The sequence below is a fragment of the Chelonia mydas genome, chromosome 14 (genome assembly GCF_015237465.2).
Source record: "Chelonia mydas isolate rCheMyd1 chromosome 14, rCheMyd1.pri.v2, whole genome shotgun sequence".
Lineage (NCBI taxonomy): Eukaryota > Metazoa > Chordata > Testudines > Cheloniidae > Chelonia > Chelonia mydas.
Window position 1 is genome coordinate 14369531 of NC_051254.2, and position 12040 is coordinate 14381570.

Here is a 12040-nt window from a genome sequence, read left to right on the forward strand (position 1 = left end):
GTCTTGGCCTTCACAACGTATTCTGGCAAGGAGTTCCACAGGTTGACTGTGCATTGTGTGAAGAAATACTTCCTTTTGTTTGTTTTAAATCTGCTGCCTATTAATTTCAATAACATTTCCTTATTTACTTTCTCCACACCAGTCATGATTTTATAGACCTCTATCATATCCCCCTTAGTCCTCTCTTTTCCTAGCTGAAAAGTCCCCATCTTATTAATCTCTCCTCATATGGAAGCTATTCCATACCTCTAATCATTTTTGTTGCCCTTTTCTGAACCTTTTCCAATTCCAATATATCTTTTCTGAGATGGGGAGACCACATCTGATTGCAGTATTTAAGATGGGGGCGTACTAGGGATTTATATAAAGGCAATATGATATTTTCTGTCTTATTATCTATTCCTTTCTTGATGATTCCCAACATTCACTTAGCTTTTTTGACTGCTGCTGCACATTGAGCAGATGTTAATCATTTTTAAACCAATACAGTTACACTGGTGTAACTTGCTCCTATAGACAAGCCCTTAGACTTTTCCAAAACCCAGGCAAAGGCTGAGTCCTGGCCACATCTTGTAGAGAAGGCCTCCAGGCCCTCCTCACCAAACCTCCACTGTAAAAGTTAGCCAAGGCTGACCTGGAGTTGCCACCAGACTAGTCTTCAGTGTCCCTGGCTCAGCAGGAGCAGCAGGGCGGGACCCTTCCATGGAGAGCCCGTCCTGCGAGTTGGTGCGAGAAATGGGCTCTGGAGTCTTCTTCTTGCGCTGCAGAGCTTTCTGGATGGATTGAGCATCTGTGGGCAAGTTGGCCAGCTGGTGAAACACGTTTCGCTTGCGGATAATGGCGTAGACCAAGTTGGAGTTCCCTGGGAATCATAGCAACAAAATGAGCAGAGAGAAAAGGTTCCAAGATCTCTAACATGATCTACCACCAGGAACCTGGGCATCCCAAAGGGAACACAGTAAACCAACATGCATTAGCAGGGCACCTGGCAGTTCAGAAAGCCTCACCTCCACCAACAAAGGCAACCTACACAAGGGGAAAACTGGACTTGCACCCTTTGTGCTCCTTTATGACATACAAAGATCTGAGAAATTCAGGTCCTGTCTAGGCTGGAAGACACTATGATTAATGATAAGGTTATGTCATGGAGATCATGGATTCCGTGACTTCCAGAGACCTCCGAGACATTTTCAGCTTCAGCCCCAGGGTGGTGGGGCTGGAGCTGTCAGTTGGTGGGGGGCACCTGGAGCTCCCAGCCGCCGTGGGCAGGCATGGGGACATCCGGAGCGCTGAGCAGCTGTGGGGACTGCGGAGCCATCAACCACTAGGGCTGCAGTGGGGACCCCAGAGCTGTCAGCTGCTGGGGCTGCAGCAGGGACCTCAGAGCCGTCAGCCACTGTGGCAGTTGGTGCTGGACTCACTGCAACAGGGCTCGGGCTCTCTTCCCCGCACTGGGCTCAGGCTTCAGTCATCCCTCCTCAGACTCCTTTCCATTATTTTTAGTAAAAGTCACAGACAGGTCATGGGTTTCCATGAATTTTTGTTTATTGCCCATGACCTGTCCATGACTTTTACTAAAAATAACCATGACACGATATTTACCTTCACTGTGATGATTGGAGAACTAGTGAAATATCACAAGAGTCAAGAAAGTGACATTTTAGTAACTGAGAGCAGAAGGGATTTTTAGTCAGACTGTTTAAAACTGTTTTCTGTTAACACATATTTTATTCAAGTGCCTAGTTAACATTTTGGAGAAAGGATGTCTTTGTTAATAACTCCACATCCCTCCCTCTTTGATTAAGACCTCACAACATGTGACCTCCAAAAAAAAAACCCACAGGGAAGACCGAGTCAAAATGCATGATATTCCTAAGGGGAAAATAAAACAACTCAAAAAAAGTCCCACACACATACACCTACTTCCTCATCGTGGACTGTTTTTACCCATCACAAAGCACTGTAAAAGGGCATAACTCCGTCAGTTAAAGCAGTCACTTGAAGAAAAATGGAGCTCCCTTTTCCAGTTCTTTTTTATTTTTGAAATCACTGCACTATCTCCGAACAGGAGAGTCCAGGAGCCCCTAGGAAGCTGTCAGATACCATTCCATTTCTGCACAAGTCAGAATGATGGACAGGGCTGGAACTCGTTCAGTAAATATTCAACCTCCTCCAAGCAATGAGGAGTTTCTCCTCTAACTGAGGAACATTTCAAACACCCGGAGCTGCAAAGCTAGGAGGCGCATTTAAAAATTATACAAAAAAGTGAGAGGCTGCTTTCCTCCTTCCTCTACAAAGCTGAACAATTTAAGCAGTTTGAGTCCATCACTAAGCCATGTTTCTGGGTATTCCCACCCCCCCTCACACACACTCACTGTACCCATCATTTGTGGCTTACACTTCAAGGGAGGGATCCTGCCTCACCCTATCATCCATCTCAGGCCCTGTGTGTACAGGGTTTTTCTTTGCACTGGTAACTAGCAAAGCCCCACTTTGCACCAGTGTGGTTGTCTACATTAGGGCTTTGCACCAGAGTAGCTACATTGGTGCAAACTTCTCTAATCTAGACAAGCCTGCTGCCAGCTGGTTTCTGCACCATCTTTCCTGGGCAAAAGAGAGTGAACAGTTTGTATCTCAGAGCAATATTTTCTCTGAAATACCTCCCCAGGCTCCTTGGGCTGAGACAGCAGAACGAAGTCAGGGCTGGCTCACCTTTAGCTACTTACCGTCAAACTGGTACTGGATGATGTTATTGAAAACCTCCAGCAGGAAGAAGATGAGATGGTGGTTCTGGACCGTAGAGAAGAGGAACCAGGTGGTGGAAAAGGCCTCCAGGAGGTGCAGCAGCTTGTTGGCAGCAACCATGGAAAGAGACTTCAGGTAGGGAGACACTACGGGAAGGGAAGAGAGAGGAATGGCCAGAGTGGAGAGAGAAGACTGATTAGAGGAAGTAGGTTAATTCGTAAGAAAGTCCCACTGTAAGCCCTCACTGATCTGCTCACATACTCCTTATTGACAAGTCTCATGGGATTTTACAGGGATAAGCCCAATAGGGTCCTATAGAAATCACTCTAAAAACCTATAGAATTGAAGAGAGAGAGACGCTCTCTATAGATTTTTGTTAAAAAAGCATCAGAAGAGACATCATTGGCTACAATTCAGACCCAGCTACCTTCATCTGAAAACCACTGGCGCCACCTGCTGAAGAAGAGTTAGTATTACACCTCTTCAGTCCTGTCCCAAGCACTTCCTTTAGCTCTTTTTGCCCTTGTTCAGGTTACCCCTCTGGCACCTTGTTCCCACCCTCCTCTGCAGGGAAAGCTCGCAAGGGGAGGGGTCCAATTCATCAGCCATCCAACTCCAACGAGCATTCTTCCCACCCAGCCCCATTTCCACAGGTGCTCTCCAGTGAAGTGGGGATCTTCCAGATCGGCTTTACCCCAAAAGCTGCGCAGGCTAATTTCCCTACAGCACCTTCCTGCCCTGACCATTGCTGCCATCTTCTATGCTAACTACAAGTTAAACTGGACCAGCCAATGCTACCAAACCTAGGCAACAGTTAGATTCCTACACTCAAATTACCAGGAAAACCCAGACCCCTCCCCCGGAGGCTGCTTTACTCCGAGTCGGGGCTGCTTACCATTCACGATGATGGTGAGCAGGCAGTCGAAGAGGGGCTGCAGCCGCTGGTGCCCGCTGGTTATGATCTTGTGAAAGACCTACAGCAAGGAAGGACTTGAGCAATGGGAGAGCTAGCACAGCTGCACTGTTGAAACAACTATCCCCACAAATACCAGTCCCACCCCCATGCTAATAGCTTCCTGACAACATTCATTCCTAGGCAGGGCCCATGTACTCTGCAATTACACAGGCATGGAATGCAGCTCTTGCAGTAGACTTGTGCTCCAGGAGTCTAAGCTTTCATTTATACAGATTCCTTTCCAGCCCTTACGGTTAAGGGCATATTAAAAACAGAAACTGAGTTCAAGCTGATGCAGTGCCATCTTCCTGAAGTCTGGAGACAACCTAAAATAAGAGAGGTGTGACCTGCCCTATTAATCTCAATAAGGTGTTAACCCTGAAACCCAGTGATGGCATTTAAACATCAATATGAGCTAACAATTTCACTGCCAATTTTAGCAGAAACATCTAGTTAATGCACTTATCCCACAATCTCAAACTCACTCCCATGCCTCCCCAGGTGCAAAAAGCCTCAGCTGCCCCCTCAGCTGAGAGAAACTTCATCTTGCCCCCCCCCACTCCATTAAAGTAATGCACTGTCAACACAAGAGTCTGCAGCCCACTGCTAATTTAGATGTAGTATAAAATACATTGAATTTAATATAAAATAAAAAGCACAGGGGACACTTTACTGATTGCGTTATTCATTTTCATATTTCATTCAGTACAGGCCTCCATTTTTTAATTCTACCTGAAGCTGCTACAGAAAGTACAACAGAAACCATGGGGCTTTGCAGCAGATTTCAGGCCCAGCTGCCAGAGAACATGGGCTTTGTTTACAGGCATTTCTATTGTGCTCAGCACCGCAGTACTTCAGCAGCTCATACACATCAATGAGTGAATTTAACCTCGCAACAGCCCAATGCGGTGTGGGTATTACTGTCCCCATTTTTACAGCTGGGGAAACTGAGGCACGGAGAGGTGAAATGACTTGTTCCAGATCATTTGTTTTAAAACACTAGACCATCCCTCCCTTTCCTAAGGACCAGTTCTGCCCCAGCAGTGCTAACCCCACCCCACCCCACCACTTCTTTGGGATGCCTGTCCACCTCCACACCAGTACCCTGCCCTTTGGAATAACCATCCTCTAACAAAACCTCTCCTCTCATGATCCTTGCAAGAGATGCAAGGATCCCACTAATGCTCCAGACACTTCAGTGACAGGCACCCAGGTCTTTCCGGCTCCTCACTGGCTGGCAGCCTAGGGTGTACCAGCATTCAGAGGGTAAAAGCAGGAAGGGGATTGGTGAAGTGTGGCTGGATGAAGCCGGAGCTAGCAGGGGCAGGCAGTGCCAGCCAGGGCCATACTCACTATGATGAGAAGATCTGCGTGCGTCCCTGTGAAGACAGGGATGTCCATGGGCACTCGCACAGAGTACGGCTTGTTCAGGCGGACGCCAAAGTTACGCTCCCCGCTGAGCAGCAATAGGATGAAGACGCCGATGTGCATCAATCCCACTCGAGCTGCAGAAAGAAGCACAATGCTGAAGCCAGCTGGCCAGTGGAGAAGGAAGGGCAGGGAGAATAGAAAAGAAACAGAGCGAGACCAAAGGAGAAACCACAACGTAACAGAACTGCCCACACAGGGGGTCTGCATGGGAGGACCCTATCTCCATCTCCCACAGTAGCACAGGAAGGCAAGGAAACAACCTATTGGCAGAAACTCCGGCTGCCTCCAGGAATGGAGCTGGAAGAGGAAGGTAATGAATCTCTCCTGCTTCCAGCAGCCTGGGGTCCAGAACATTTCTGAGGTTGACCCCAGGATAGTGAAGGATTCGCATGGACTCATTTTTTCCTCCATGAAATTCCTGTGTGAGGCCTAAAGTCTCTGAATTGCAGACACCTGCCCTCATCCTCCTCTCACTTACGCCAGTTTAACCATAGTAATTTCAGTGGAGAAACTCCTGATTTACTGGGAGGGGGGGGGGGGAGCATGAGAGCAGAAGTGAGACCCACTGTCTGTCTGTCTGTCTCTCCCCAGCAGATCAGGGACACCCTTCCAGAGTTGAATCTGCAGCCCAAGGCTTTGGAACTGCGGATATAGAACTTACATTGATCTGCTCTGGCGTCGTTGAGAAAGTAGAGGATTGGAACCAGAATGTCAAGCACATCACTGCTCTTCAGCACGAAGAAGAGGAATTTCTGAAAGAGAGGGAAGGAGGTAAGATGATCTCAGACAGGTTCTGTTTTCTCCAGGAACTGTGCTGTAGGAGGTCCTGGTATCAGGCCTGACAAGTCAGGCAAAGAAGCTTTCACATCCTAGCTAGAAAAAGGAGACCGACACCCAGACCTGCATTTCCAGAAGTGGCTGTTAGTTTGAGTTATCTAGGGCCCGATTTTCAGAGGGACTGAGGATCTGTAGGTCCCTTTGGGAGGCTCTATGTACCTCAAGCCGAGCACCCAAAATCTGAGGCATCTAAATCAGTGGCTGCTTTTTAAAATATGACTGTGACTGTTTAATCGCTGATCCCAGCCAGCAGGAAATGAGAAAGGAAAGGAACAGGGCAGCCTCTCTGCTAGGCCTAGCCATCCAGGCCTGCATGCGTCCTGCTTCTGGGGGAGCAATCCAGCCCTTCCGTCTCGTGGGGATTTAATCCTTTTAAAATTCTTGTTAGAATTTTTTCACGCACTGCTCTGGGTTTCACCCTAGTCCTTGGTCAGAGGAGTCAGAGCCCATCTGTCATAAGATCACCGTTAACCCCTCAGAGGGACCGACACGATAAGTCACATGTTCACGTCTTCCTGCTCATCAGGGACCAATGCAGCCAGAGCTCCATGGTTTATGTAGTCACCACTAACTGCTGGGCAGAGGCCAGTGCAGCCAGAGCGTTGTGGTTTATGTAATCACCCCTGGCAACAGCCAGAGCTTCTTGTGTCACGTGATCACCCCTGTCAGCAGGGGCCAGCTCAACCAACCACGTACATCACATGCTCACCCCTAAATGCTTGAAATTTCATTAGTCTAAAAAGACCCATCTTGGGGCACAAGCTCGGTGCTCCCCAGAAACTCTCTGTATTCCGAGGTCACCAAGCCCCTCTCCCATTCCTATCCCCACCTCCTGGTTCCAACACTGACTCGTGATGTCTGTCTCCCTCCCCACACAGTGCTAGTTTAACTTCACCTTATTAAAGTCACAGAGTTTCCAGAAGAGAACAAGGAGCTCCTGATGGAATTGGATCTTCTTGGCTGAGTTTGGCAGGTAGGTCTGGACCAGTGGGTTCGAAAGCAGATGTGCCACTCCTTTGAGGATGAACTGGAAGTCCTGAGACACACAACCAAGAGAGTAAAGAAACACCAATGTGCGGTGGCACAGGTTAGCCTAATATACAGGAAATCAATCAGGAAGAGTCTTAATGAAGGAACTCCTTACCTCCTCTCTGTGTATCCTAGACAAATAATTCACAAACAGGTTGTCTGGCCCTGGAGGCTGCATTAAAAGAAAATTTAAGAATTCTGTATTAGTAACAGAATTTTCTTGGGAAGCCAAGTGTAAGCACACAGCAAGGGGATGCTCACCATCACCACCAGCCAAACCACCAACAACAACTGGAGCCGTGGGCTAGCGACACCTGCATCAGCTCTCCGATTGTCAGCTTCTCAGTGAGTGACCCAAATACTTCCACTTCTAAATGCCAGGGGACCGGATGGCTCAAGGGATTGGGAACAGGATAAGGGACTTTCACCTACCAGCCACTGTGACCAAAGTCATTACCACCTGATGCTGTTCAGTGGCCTACGGGAAATAGGTTGGACTGCGTCAGACTGGGCCCTTGTAGATAAGTGTCCACAGCATAAAACCCACCTCAGTTGGCCCCAGAGAGAAGCAAAAAGGCCAAACGGGGTTGTGGGGAGGGACTGGACTTCTCTGTAGCCTTAAAGAGGGCCTCTTCGGGTCAGAGTGGGGAGACCTGTACTGCCTGGGCTGTATATAAAGAGAGGACTGCAACCTTCAGGGACTTGAGGCTGCTGGCATCACTCACCAGCATTACCCATCCACACACCTGCACTGTAGGATATGAGAAAGAGTGTCCTAGCTGGGACGAGACACAAGTGTGAGTCTAGAGAAGCCCTTGGTAGAGAGGAGGCAGCATCAGAAAGACCTAGAAAAAAGATTTGCTGCAAAGACACTAGAGACAGGGAGCAAGGGTGAGAGAGGAACCTGGTGTAACTTACATCCACGTCATCCATGGCGGTGCCGGTAGTGGTGCCATCCACTGAGGGGCTTGAGCTGGTGGAGGTGTCATAGTCCAAAGTGACTATCAGCACCTGGGCCGCCTCCTCCACGAGGGGCTCCCGGTAGTCAGAGAAGAGCAGGTGGTTGTAAGGGATCCCATAACCCACTGGGTCGTAGGCACAGACGATATTCAAGAGTGAGGTGAAAAGCGGCAGTGCGTGCCTGCAAGAGAACTCCAGAGGCTTAGGCTATGTCTACACTACAAACTGCTTCAGTATAACTTACGAGCCACACCCCTGAGCAACGAAAATTACACCGACCTAAGCACAGCTGTGGACAGCGCTATGTCAGTGGGAGAGCTTCTCCCGCCGACACAGCTACTGCCTCTCGCAGAGGCCGGAGTTATTAAGCCGACGGGAGAGTGTCTTCACCAGAAGCGCTACAGCAGTGCCACTGTAGACATAGCCTCAGAGAGAGGCCGCAGGAGGTACTTACCCTGCACACTCAATACCCTAATCAATGCCCTTCCAAAAGGAAGCAGGCTTCCTATGTGGAGCACAACCAGCAGCTTAGCTTGAGAATCTACACAGTCATATTCAGGTGTGTGGGGCGGGGGAGGAGTCACTTAATAACAGTGTATACATGGAGCGGGGGCGGCGGGGGCAGGGATAGCTCAGTGGTTTGAGCATTGACCTGCTAAACCCAGCGCTGTGAGTTCAATCCTTGAGGGGGCCATTTAGGGATCCAGGGCAAAAACTTGGGATTGGTCCTGCTTTGAGCAGGGGGTTGGACTAGATACCTCCTGAGGTCCCTTCCAACCCTGATATTCTATGATTCAGTCAGAATATGGGCCTCACAGACAGAGCAGGCTTTCAATTGAAGTCCTTACCATACAGGACATGGGGGCCATCTTGATCTGGCAATGAGCTATTGAGCCTTTCGCCTCTACAGCAGATTATTGGCTCAAATGCAGCTCAAGTCCACAGCAAATAAGAAGGTGTTACTGGCGGCTGTTTGGAGGCCTATGTGGAATGAGTTTGAAGGTCTCAGTCTAGTTCCCAGGGACAAGTGTGTACATCACAAAAATCACCCCCCATTTGACAAATGGGTTGTCAATTTCAGCAGAGGCTGAGGATTGAATGGGCAATGGAAACTGATCTCCAGTCTGATTCCTAGCCTCCCAGGTCAGGGCTTTGGTGTTGGATGGTGGACATTTGTGGTGATCCTGCCTCTGGGGGTTGCCTGTTCTGTGACCCAGTAAAGGACTTCAGCCTCCACGGCTGTCAGTGCAGCTCCCTTCTCTAATTAAAGTAACACACACACAAAACATAAGAAAGATGGCAGGACTCTTGAAGCACTCGAGACAGAGGGATGAAGCTGGACTCCTCAGGCCTGTGAAATGTAGCGTCAAAGAAACAGCGAACTGTCATTTTGCAGACTGATAGTCACACTGGAGATTCATTGCTCAGCCAGTAGGGGGCAGCATTCCCCTATAACGAAATGCAGCAAACCAGGCACTGTACTCATTACAACTAACAAGGTGCCCATTTTAACAAAGAGGGAAGTGGGAAACCAAGGCAGGGAAAAGGACAGCCTACTCATTGGAGACAGGCTTGAGAACCAAGGATGCTTGAGTCCTACCCACTCAGCTCTGCAACAGACTCCCTCCAGGGTCTGGGGCAAGGCACATCACCTCTCTGTGCCTCAGTTTCTCCACTTGTAACCCAGGGATAATACTGACCTAACTCACACTGGCGATTGTGTGTCAGGTAGACAAAGTGGGCCAAGTATGGAGAAGGAGATAGGGGAGAGAGTCACATGACGAGGATGTGCCATGAAAACAGCCACCATCTGCCCAGCCTAGGGGAACAAATTCTAAGCCTGCTGTGCTTCATAAACTATCCTGTGTATTGGAGAGATGAGCCAGGAGCAGAACTCATCCCCTTCCCCCACTCCAAAACATCTGCTACCTGCCCTCTGTCCCTCTCACCTGTTCTCTGTGGAGCAAAAGAACTGCACCCAGGGATTGGCATTGCTGTTGTCTGAGGAGGGGGGGAGGTACATGGCCTCTGAGAAACACGTCAGCAGGAGTTTCAGCAGCTCTGTCCTGAAAGAGGAAAAGCAGGAAGACAAGTCCTGGAGTCCTTTGGGTAAAGAGTCCTCAGTTGCATCCTTGGACAGCTATTTTCAAGCCAGCTGGAAACATCCTTTTAAGACCCCAGACACACAACTACCATTCTCACCAGCAACAGACACTTAAAGGAGTCTCATCCTCAGCAACACAGAACCCATCTTGGTGGGTCTGCGGTGAATTGGGCCATCCAGCAGCTAACACACTGGAATCCAGGTAACCACCCCCACCGCACAGAACAGAACCTGCCCCTGCCCTCCATGCATCCCCACCAACTCCCCTCAACAGCCTTATGCCACTCAGCAGCCCCTCCCTGCAAAGGCCCCACATTCCAGTCAGCAGAGGCTGAATGTGGCTCTCTTCGGGGCCTATCGAAGCCATGCCATGCTACCCAGGCTGTGGGAGGTAGGGGGTTGAATGGGAAACCAGAGTGATGCAAGATGCTCCTCCCACTCCTCCCCCAACAGGAGGAAGCAGGTGCATTACCTCTGCTGCACTCCCAGCGCCTACTGCAATGGGGAGCCCAGGATCTGAGCTTGCAAGCCCAACATGGCAGCGTATTTTGCAGCCGTTAGGTACTTCCCTGCTCTGTACTGCAAGTTCTGTTGGTATAATAGGCAGCAATAAAGAGATGCATCCCCAAAACAAGGAGCAAACCCATGCAGGAGTCACAGATACTGGCAGGGGCTTCATTTCAAACAAAGTGGGCGGGCAAAGTTGTGTCACCATATAGAAAATTGTATGTGATTATATCATATCCTGCAGAGTCCCAGAGGGGAGTGGTGGGGGGAGTGGAAGACATAAACTTATGAAAAGTCTAGGGCATGGGCAAACTGAGCTCTGGTGGGACAACGGCCCCACTTGCCTATAGCAAATGACAACCTTGGACACCTGGGGAAGTGAAAGAGCAGATCCCAGCTCCATGAAAATCTCCATCAGGGCCACACCACACACACCCTTAGCACACTGCCCTGCACCTCTGGACTGTCTTACCGGTTTAAATCATGGTTGTAGTTGGGCTGGGGGGAGTGAGCAAAGCCCACCCCAGCCTCCCAGATGTACTCACAGCTGTCAATAGAGTGGATATCCTCCGCCGTGTCCTGTGGAGAGGAGAGAGGTCAGAGCTCCAGCATGCAGAGGCTTGAGTCAACAGCCCACTGGGGAATGCTGTAAGATGCCCACACTGGGGGAGCCATGATGCTAATGAGTCAAAACATACTTTACTCTTAATTGTCCGACGTATTATCCCCTCCCCAACACACTCTTGACCCTACTCCCTCCCCCCCAAAAAACGGTGCACAGTCCAGCTTCCAATTACTTTGGATTCCCATAAGAACGGCCATACTGAGTTAGACCAAAGGTCCATCTATCCCAGCATCCTGTCTTCTGACAGTGGCCAATGCCAGGTGCTTCAGAGGAAATGAACAGAACAGGAAATCATCAAGTGATCCATTATGCAACCTTCTCTCCCACACCTCCAGGACTGCTCTCCGTATGGAGAGGTTCAAGTGCAATCACACCACCATCCCTTCATTTCCAACCACGAGCTCCCACAAAGCTAGCGCACAGACACCTGCTCCTGCTGGGACTGGAGCAACTGCAAGCTCCCCGTGCCGCCACGGCTCCTGTACTACCCCTTCAGTGCCTCCTGCTGACAGAGACTGGAACTCACTTGCTGCCGGGATTCCTGCATGACTCCTCACAACAACTCCTGCTGGGACTGCAACAGTCATGAGCTCCCCTGCGATCCCCTGCGCATACAATCTCGTGTGCGTGTGAATGAGAGAGAGAGAATTCCATCCCTGCCCTCTGATGATTAAACTGCAGTCAGTTGGGGAGTTGAGCACAGGAGCCATATGCAGTGAGAGAGGCCACACAGACAACCAACCAGCCATAAAGAATTCTCCCCCTACTTAGCCACAGTGCGGACCTAAACCCCAGGGGTTATTTCAAGCTTCTGCCTATTCATCTGAGTCCATGCTACACTGTTTGC

The 12040-nt window shown here is 49.6% G+C and overlaps 1 protein-coding gene across 2 annotated transcripts in view; it reads right to left on the minus strand.

The window, feature by feature from the left end:
* The window catches only part of HID1 (HID1 domain containing), a 47800-nt gene that overhangs the window by 10321 nt on the left and 25439 nt on the right, over positions 1-12040 (minus strand). For both annotated transcript variants that reach the window (XM_007065033.4, XM_027827402.3), the window contains exons 5-14: positions 11041-11147; positions 9907-10023; positions 7916-8138; positions 7113-7169; positions 6864-7004; positions 5793-5883; positions 5054-5205; positions 3641-3719; positions 2727-2891; positions 635-862 (exon numbers count right to left, since the gene is read on the minus strand). In XM_007065033.4, coding sequence (XP_007065095.2) covers positions 635-862; positions 2727-2891; positions 3641-3719; positions 5054-5205; positions 5793-5883; positions 6864-7004; positions 7113-7169; positions 7916-8138; positions 9907-10023; positions 11041-11147 — 1360 coding nt within the window. The remainder of the gene's footprint in view (positions 1-634; positions 863-2726; positions 2892-3640; positions 3720-5053; positions 5206-5792; positions 5884-6863; positions 7005-7112; positions 7170-7915; positions 8139-9906; positions 10024-11040; positions 11148-12040) is intronic.